General features: G+C 42.6%; 1 protein-coding gene across 1 annotated transcript; it reads right to left on the bottom strand.

The window, feature by feature from the left end:
- Positions 1-336: 336 nt before the first annotated feature.
- Positions 337-5019, bottom strand: FAM200A (family with sequence similarity 200 member A). Its single transcript, XM_021680207.1, has 2 exons — positions 4936-5019; positions 337-2246 (listed from the first exon to the last, which is right to left on the bottom strand). The coding sequence occupies exon 2, from the start codon at positions 2094-2096 to the stop codon at positions 426-428; it is 1671 nt and encodes a 556-aa protein (XP_021535882.1). The 5' UTR covers positions 2097-2246; positions 4936-5019; the 3' UTR covers positions 337-425.
- Positions 5020-8859: the final 3840 nt, after the last annotated feature.

Genomic DNA, 8859 nt, shown 5'->3' with positions numbered 1-8859 from the left:
TTTCTGGGGTGCTTGTGTGGCTCAGTTGTTAAGCGTCTGCCTTCGGCTCAGGTCATGGTCCCAGGGTCCTGGGATCGAGCCCCACATCGGGCTCCCTGCTCAGCGGGAAGCCTGCTTCTCCCTCTCCCACTCCCCCTGCTTGTGTTCCTTCTCTCGCTGTGTCTGTCAAATAAATAAAATCTTAAAAAAAAAAAAAGTACTATTTTTCAAAACTGACAGTAATATGCAGAAATATATTTTCACATCATTATTCTGGATACACATACATCCAATTCGTGTAAGTGGAACAAGTTTCCTGAAATGATACTACATAGGAAAATGAAACACAGTAAATTCCAAATATAATTTTACTAATATTTAAATACAATCTACTAAAAAAAAAAGCCCTTAAAAAGTACAAAACCAAAATTTCATGGAGATTGGATTTAATGTGAGGGGTGTGCTTGCCTGTTCATAAGTTCATTCCAGTCAGGAACACAGGAGGATAAGGCTACACGCATGTCAGGTGCACTGTTGAGCCTATTTCTTTTCTTTGTTTTTAATCGTGTCAAGATTGAAAATCCTAGTTCACACAAATAGGTAGTTGTGAATGGTAGTAACAACAATATACTCTTTCTACTTAGCAATGGAAATTCATCTTTAATCTTAATCCAAAATGCTGATAAACTTAACGTCTTGTAATAATTCTTTAGTGTGAATGATGAACTGAGCTGCAATAATTCATTCTCTTCTTCAGGCTCCAAGTTTAACTCAATGATTGATTCTGGGGTTTGAAAAACAAATGGATCTTTTATCCAAATATTTTCCTTTAATGATTCAAATTTCTCTTCTGGAAAGTAATGATGAAAAGTTTGAGACAAAGAAGTGAGATGCATCAGTATCTCTAATTTTATTTCTTTTAAGCAGTCTTCATTTATAATGTTCTCTTCAATGTGTTGCAACAAAGTTGGGAACATATAGTAGCTAGGGCGATTACTTTTAAGTCTTGCTTGCCACAACAATAATGTCCTTTGGAATCCTAGAATATGTTCAAGATACTGAAATACATCGTTTTTCCCCTGTACTTTCAAATTTAACTCATTAAGAATGCCAAAAACATCACTTAAATATGCCAGTTTTGTTACCCAAATGTCATCTTCAAAAACATTTGCCAAATGAGATTGCTTTTCAATGAGAAAAATGTAAATCTCATTCCTGAGTTCATATACTCTGCTCAGTACCTTTCCTTTAGACAACCAACGAACTTCTGTATGAAACAGTAAGTGGGTATGGTTAACTCCAATCTCTGAACAAAATATTTCAAGAAGTCGACTGTTCAGTGAGCTTCCTTTAATAAAATTAACAATTTTCACTGCATTTTTCAATACATCCATTAGACTTGGTGGAATTTCCTTGGACACCAAAGCTTCTCGATGAATAAAACAGTGATTCCAAAGAGCCCTATTACATGTTACTTCTAACAGTTTTTCAATAACCCTGCTATGTTTTCCAGTCATATTTGCTGCTCCATCACTTGAAATTCCTTTACAATTTTTCCAGTTTAATTTATATTGACCAACAATGCACTTTTCTAATTCAGTAAATAAAGCTAATCCAGTTATGTGTGAATTTAAACTTAAACAACACAACAGATCCTCTATAAAATCATCTTGCCACACATACCTGATGTAAACCAGGAGAGTTGGACAACTTGCAATATCGGTGCTCTCGTCAAGTTGGATTGCAAAATCTATCCCAGACTGTAGCCGCCCAATAAGCATTGCCTCTAAATGTTTTGCGATCGTACAGATTCGACGAGATATCGTATTGTCACTAAGGGGTATGGTTTTTAATTTATCAGCTGATTTATCATCAAAAACTGTCCGTACCATATCCATACACGCTGGAAGAATAATTTTTTCAGCAGCTGTGTGAGCCATTTTTTCTTTTGCTACTCGATACGCAACCAAGTATGATGATAACAAGGCCCTCTCATTCATGGTTGTAGACCGACTAAGAAATGGTGGGGATAATTCTGTGCTGTTTCTTTCCCTTTGGAAATGGTCTTCCTCATCTTCATCTTCCTCCTCCACTTTCACAATCACTACGCCTTCCATCTCCTGGGTGGCCTGGGGAGACCAATCTGCGGTATGCCTTGACTCAGCAGTGTTCAGGTTCAAAGAACTGGCTCACTTGATCCAAACAGGGTCGGTCTGCAGGACTGTCCTTTTTGTCCTAGATGTTTTAGGAGACCAGTTTTTGCTATCCTGCAGAGTAGAAAAATTTAATAGCAGTATGAAAAAGTAACATTGTAGTGCAGTGCTAACACCTCATGTGAGTAGTCATGAAGACAATTCACTAAATCCAATGTCTTGGTATTTATGTGCAGACAGATTCAGTTGATTACATTATGTTTTTGTATATAGCTCATTTAATACCCACGGAAACCTTATGCAGTACATGATTACTCCGATTTTAAAAAGCTCAGAGAGGCACCTGGATGGCTCAGATGGTTAAGCATCTGCCTTCGGCTCAGGCATGATCCCGGGGTCCTGGGATCGAGCCCCTCATTGGGCTCCCTGCTCAGCCGGGAGCCTGCTTCTCCCCCACTCTGCTGCTCCCCCTGCTCATGCTCTCTCTCTCTCTCTCTCTGTGTCTCGAATGAATAAAAAAATCTTTAAAAAAAAAATAAAAAGCTCAGAAAGATTAAATAATGTGTCTAACACTACAGTGTAGTAGATCCACTACTCAAACCCAAGTCTTAAGTCCAAGGTCCTAGCTGTGCTGCCACACTGTTAATCTAGTCACTATAAAAGAGTGATCTAGTCATTCTTAAAATGACCATCTGAGTAGGGTGTACAGGATGACCCACTGGGGCACAGGGAAAAAAAATAAAACCTGTATTTGTATTTTAAAAAATACTGAAACCCACTTAACCTTTCCTGATAGCCCCCCCACTTCAGTACCCATCTCACAGCACTTATATTCTGTCACCATTTGTATTGCTGAACTTCACCTTACAACTATTAAATTTTCTTTGCTCATTTCTCTCCATGTTTAGTGATAGATCTTCTGAAAATCCCATCTGTCTGTGGTCTTTTAAGATGAAGGAAAAGGCATCTCAGTCTTTGACATCTGGGTCAAAGTTTTAAAGGTGGGGAAGGGGGAATCGATCACATGTTCCTAGATGTTCTCTCATAGTGGGAGTATGAATCAAAATGAAGGGACACGGAGGAAGTGAAACTCAAAAGATACAGGGCTGAGGTCAGGGGCACAGTCACTCCTCCCTGACCTGTAGGCCTGCAAGGAGTGGTGGTGCTAATATTCTGGGCAAGGGCAGCAGAAAGACAGGGTTTTACTTTACATTACTTGAATGATCCCAGAACCCAGTCCTCTTTCAACTTTAGACTCACTGTTTCCATTCCTAGTTTGATATATGTAATATTTTTATGGCTTTTACCCTGAAATTTCATTTGTAGTAGTTTCATGCCTTATCTCAACTAGACTGTTCCTTTGTGCTTTTGCTCTTATCGTTCCCTGTAAGTCATTCTATGTAGTTCCTTGCAACTCATAGACATTTAAAAAACACTGGTTTGAATACAAGGTCAGTACTTGCTGCCCATTTTTAGAAAGATCAACAAATTTGTTATAAGTCTGGTATTTCAACATTTGGAAGGGCATGCCATTTATAAATTAAACTATAAAGTTATTTGTAAAACATCTGAATAAGAATGGGAGGAATATTATAATAGCACAGATTTAAAGTACAGAAATAAATTATGTGTCCATGGGTAAGTTACTTATCTCCCATTGCACTGTGTAACCAACCTACTTCTCCAGCAAATAGGTTTCATTGGTATGCTTTCAATGAATTCTCTGCAACTGATTGATTAATTGCATACAATCTTTTCAGCACTGATCTGTGTTGTGTTTTCGAGTTTGTTTGGTCCTTCGCCACTTTCTCTCAATAACAGAAGTATCTTTCTGGTGGCACTGCAGGAAATGGAGATGGGACATTAGGTTTGGCCCAGGTGGATTTTTCAGTTAAATTCACTTATCAATGTATTTCCAAGTTGGAAGGACCCTTTGAGATAATCTAGTTAATTTTACTTAGGACAAAATTGAGACCTGGTGATGTTCCGTCCAAGATCATCCTGCTAATCAGTGGCAGAGAGCGCACTGGAAATGGTCTCCTATTAGCCCAACACACTTTCCATTGCATCCTCACAAATCCCCTTCACCACTCACCGCTTGAGGTCAAGCACAATTACCTTGCACAACTGAAAAATCCACCTGATGTCTGAAATCAGACATTTAAAAGTCGGAAAGTTCAGAAACTGCAAGGAAAAGAGTGAAGTGTATGTAATCTTTTCCTACTGCGTCCAAAATCACTTTATTCCCTAGTTTTCGAATACTAATCACCATTTTTGGTGATGGGCTTGGGGGGTGAGCACATGATCTGCAAACATTCATGAGGCTTAGCAAACTTGTCCCCTTAAAAAAAAAAAAAAAAAGCCCGTGGAGCTTGGTGGGTCTTCCTCATTTTACATTTTTGGGTCCCTAAGAACTCAGGTAAAAAAAGCCCTCACCAGAAGGAAAGCAAATGCGGACAACTGAGTAACACAGACATTAGCCCAGGGTCCTTTTGTCCGCTACCCCCGGAGTGAAAACCGAGGACAAGAGAGCCTAGGCGGGGCACGCAGTGGACCGCCTCTTCCCGGTCCCAGAGGCACCTCATCCTAGCCGGAAAACAAAACGCCGTTCCCTTTCCGCTTGGATCCGGGGCTGTGCTCTGCCGGGAGACTGCGCGTCCTCCGGCCGAGGCTGGGATGCAGGACGGGAACGTGGACCCTCCTCCTCCCGTCGGGGGCTGTCGTGGCGAGGGAAGTCGCGGAACTCGGCTCTACACATCCACCTCTTTCCCGCCCATCCTCCCTAGTCGGACCCACGTCTCACCGTGAACCCTGGAGAAGTCTGGGGGTGCTGGGACAGAAGAGGGAGGTGACTGGGACGGTCGAAAAGCAGCACGCAGCCCTTCGCTCGCCACTACCCTCAGTGCGCGCGCACGTCTGTCTGGCTCACAGAAGCCGGAAGTGCGTCAACACCAGCCTTTCGGGGCCGGGCTGCCCTTCGAGGTTCTCTCTAGGAACGCGGGAGGACTGCAGCCTTGTTCTCCAATCGCCAGTCTGGCTTTGGGGATCTCTCACCTCAGCTCAGCTTTTCCCGCCTCGGAAAAGGAGGCTTAAGTTTCCTTTGATACCATCCCGCTCAAATACTTACACGTTTATTCATGGCAGTAATCATAAGAATTCTAGTTCTTATCAAACAATACTAGTGATGGTGTGTCTGTGTAAGAGGAACCGTAACAAAAATGCAGACTGAGGAATATCAAAGGCAAGAATGAATGGTTTCACAAAACCCAAGTGGCGGCTTCTCTAGGGACCCTGATTACGTACTGCCATTTGAATGGGCAGTATTTTCAAAAATTTCTTCTATGGGCAATAAACTTCTTTAGTACTAGATAGTGGTGAGATTCTGAGCTTGGTGAAAGTTACCAGGGAGTTTTCGGCCTCATAATAATGTAATTACTACAGTAAGTCCAATTTTGCTGTCAAAATGTTAGCACAGTAGTTATGGCTTTTACCATTACTTGAGGAGAAGATCAAGAAACCTCACCTTTTATAAAACCATAACCAAGACCTTGAAAAGACTGACACACACACACTCGAAATTCCAAGACAAGTCTGAGCACAATGGAAAGCCCACCAGAGTTAGAGCCACATGCTACAGAGGCAACCAATGACCAGGTGATAGTCTGAGTAACCCTCCAAGCCCTAAATAATATCCCATCCCCTGTGAGGTTTGACCTTGCTGTGGTTGCCGCTGTTTTGTTTCTACTTCCCCATTGACTCTTCAATAAACCACTTGAGATCTTTTCCTTCTTTCTCTCTTTTTTTTTTAAAAGATGTTATTTATTTATTTTGAGAGAGAGAGAATGAGAGAGAACACATGAGAGGGGATAGGGTCAGAGGGCAAAGCAGACTCCCTGCCGAGCAGGGAGCCTGATGCGGGACTCGATCCAGGGACACCAGGATCATGACCTGAGCCGAAGGCAGTCGCTTAACCGACCGAGCCACCCAGGCGCCCGAGATCTTTTCCTTCTTAATCACTGGCTGACTCACTAAACTATCGTCCTCCTTGAAGACCTTGTAGTCCCAGAACTTCTTCCTCTACATACTTCCTCAAATTTCCTTCCGGTGTTCCAAGTCATCTCCAAGAGCCATTACATTGTTATGCGTTGTTTTTCTTGTCTAAACCCTGCCCTCACCCTTTCATCCCTACCACCCGCCCCCCTTCATTCCTACACTAAAGTGCCTAAAAGGTTCAGGAAGGTAGGTTATTGAATGCAGATGGCCGGTATGTTTTTGTATTTATGTAGCGTGTGTGGCAGAGACTGTGGGGGGCCTTTATAATAACTCCGTTCTTTGCCTGTTGATCTACCAGCACAAGGAACCTGAAGTGGCCTGGTGATATTCTCACTTTCCAGTTCCCTGGAACATTTAATGTAGCTCCTAGAAGAAATGTTCTTCCTGCAAATCAGAACCACAACCCAGAAGACTCTGGGCTTGGAGATAAGAAGCACAAATTCCACAAGTGAGTTACTGCGTATGATAGTAATAGGGGCTGCTCCTGTTTCAACCCCTTGGTTCCTGTACCCACTTAGTCTTTCTACTGGAGACAAAATATCATATATATGTTATCGGTTCAATGAGTATCAGTGCAAATACTGTATACTAGAGGACAGCTCCCCAACTTTGCAGGTTGTAATTGAGCTGAGTCTTCAATATGCCATTCCACAGTTGTTGTTGTTTTTTTAAGATTTTATTTATTTATTTGACAGAGAGAGCAGGAGAGCACAAGCAGGGGGACCTGCAGAGGGAGAGAGAGAAGAAGGCTCCCCAATGAGCAGAGAGCCCGACACGGGGCTCGATCCCAGAACCCTGGGATCATGACATGAGCCAAAGGTAGACCTAACCAATTAAGCCACCCAGGTGCCCCTGCCATTCTACAGTTCTATCGGATAGCTGCTTCTGGGTGATGAGTCAGCACCGTGAATTCTGCGGTTACAAGCTCATTGTCAGACCTCCTTGACCATAAAGTGGGTTCCTTGATTTAAGGTATGTCTAATGGATAAGGCATCCTATAAACCCTCAGATGATGGTGCCGGTGGAGATAAAGCAGTCAGGGAAAACAAACCCTTGTTTAGAGCCTGTGTCAATTCTGGTGTAATATTTTCTTTCTTTTGTAACTATCCATGCCTAGTGCAATGGTGGGCATATGAGAAAGACGAAGGAAGTGCTCAATCCCTTGGGAATAGTTGTTCATATATTTTTTTCTTTGAAGCAATAGAGTATAAGATAAAAATGACAAACTTTATGAGTTGGCTAACTATTGCACCTATGTCATCTGAAGAACTGTTGAAAATTTTGCTCAAAAGCAAAATTAGTTTCTAACTACTTTTTGTTAGGGATTGACGCCTACTGAAGTTTTTTTTTTTTTTTTTAAGATTTTATTTATTTAGGGGCGCCTGGGTGGCTCAGTTGGTTGAGCGACTGCCTTCGGCTCAGGTCGTGATCCTGGAGTCCCGGGATCGAGTCCCGCATCGGGCTCCCTCTGACCCTCCCCCCTCTCATGTGCTCTCTCTCTCTCTCTCATTCTCTCTCTCAAATAAATAAATAAATGAAATCTTAAAAAAAAGATTTTGTTTATTTAAAGAGAGAAAAGAGGGAGAGCACGGAGGGAGGAGCAGAGGGAGAGGGACAAGCAGACTCTTCAACGTGCAGAGTTGGAGCCCACAACCCCAAGATCATGACCAGAGCTGAAACCAAGAGTCAGATGCTCAACTGACTGAGCCACATAGGCGCCCCGAGAAGTGGACTCTTAAATGAGTGCTCCTAAGGGACTCTCGCTGGAGCAAACTGCCTGAGTCAGCTAAAACTTAAGACACAAATGCACCACTGCTGCAGTTTGCTCACCTCTGCTGCAGAAATGCAGCAGTCTAATTGGTACGACTTGTGGGGAAATGGCAACTCAGGAAAAAACCCCAAAGTCAGAGCGATCCTAGAATATTAGAAGAGCTATTAATGAAGAGGAGGAAGTAATGTGCCCTCTTCTGTCCCAGGGATCTCAACAGGAACAACAAACATCACCAGGGGGTATATTTTTGTTCCACAAGAAAAAGGTTCTAACTGGAGCTGTACAGCAAGCAACTGACTAAGCAGTGCATCTTCTGTGATGCTGACTCCATTGTGCCGATACTGTAGACTAGAGATTGTGTCATAGTAGGAAGTTGCATTAGATCAATGACACTCAAGAAGGAAAGAAAGCGAAGGCATATTAGAATCTCTGAGAGGCTGATGGAATTTGAAAAAGCATGTAGAATACTATACTTCTGATTTTTCTTATATTTAATTTGAAATGTCAAATGTCATTAAAGGATCATACTTGATTTGTAAACTTAAAGGACTAATATCTAAAGCCCCTTGCAAATCCAGTTCCACCACTAGACATCCCATTCTGGAAGGATCTGGGAGGTCACAATGCCCTCAGGGCTTCTGTTCTAGCGCCTGTCTTCATGCTCCCTGCTTTACCTATCCGTTTCTGTAGAGTCCAGTCTTTCCACCAGGAACGCAGCTGTCTTCCACGATCAATTTCTCTGACCAACTCCAACTTCCTCAATGCCCTGTCCCTTCCTCCAAAACATTAATAGTTTCTGATCCCACGATTTTCTGTGGTCCTCCTACCACCCAAACGCCTTCCACCCTCGCTTTAATCAGTGTGTTTTGGGGGTGCCTGGGGTGGCACAGTTAAGGGAGGGGC

This window comes from Neomonachus schauinslandi, chromosome 5, assembly GCF_002201575.2.
Source record: "Neomonachus schauinslandi chromosome 5, ASM220157v2, whole genome shotgun sequence".
NCBI classification, from domain to species: Eukaryota; Metazoa; Chordata; class Mammalia; order Carnivora; family Phocidae; genus Neomonachus; species Neomonachus schauinslandi.
This window is presented reverse-complemented; position numbering and strand designations above follow the sequence as displayed.

Excerpts from the sequence above, each read along its gene's own strand:
- FAM200A (XM_021680207.1), bottom strand. The coding sequence starts at position 2,096 with ATGGAAGGCGTAGTGATTGTGAAAGTGGAGGAGGAAGATGAAGATGAG.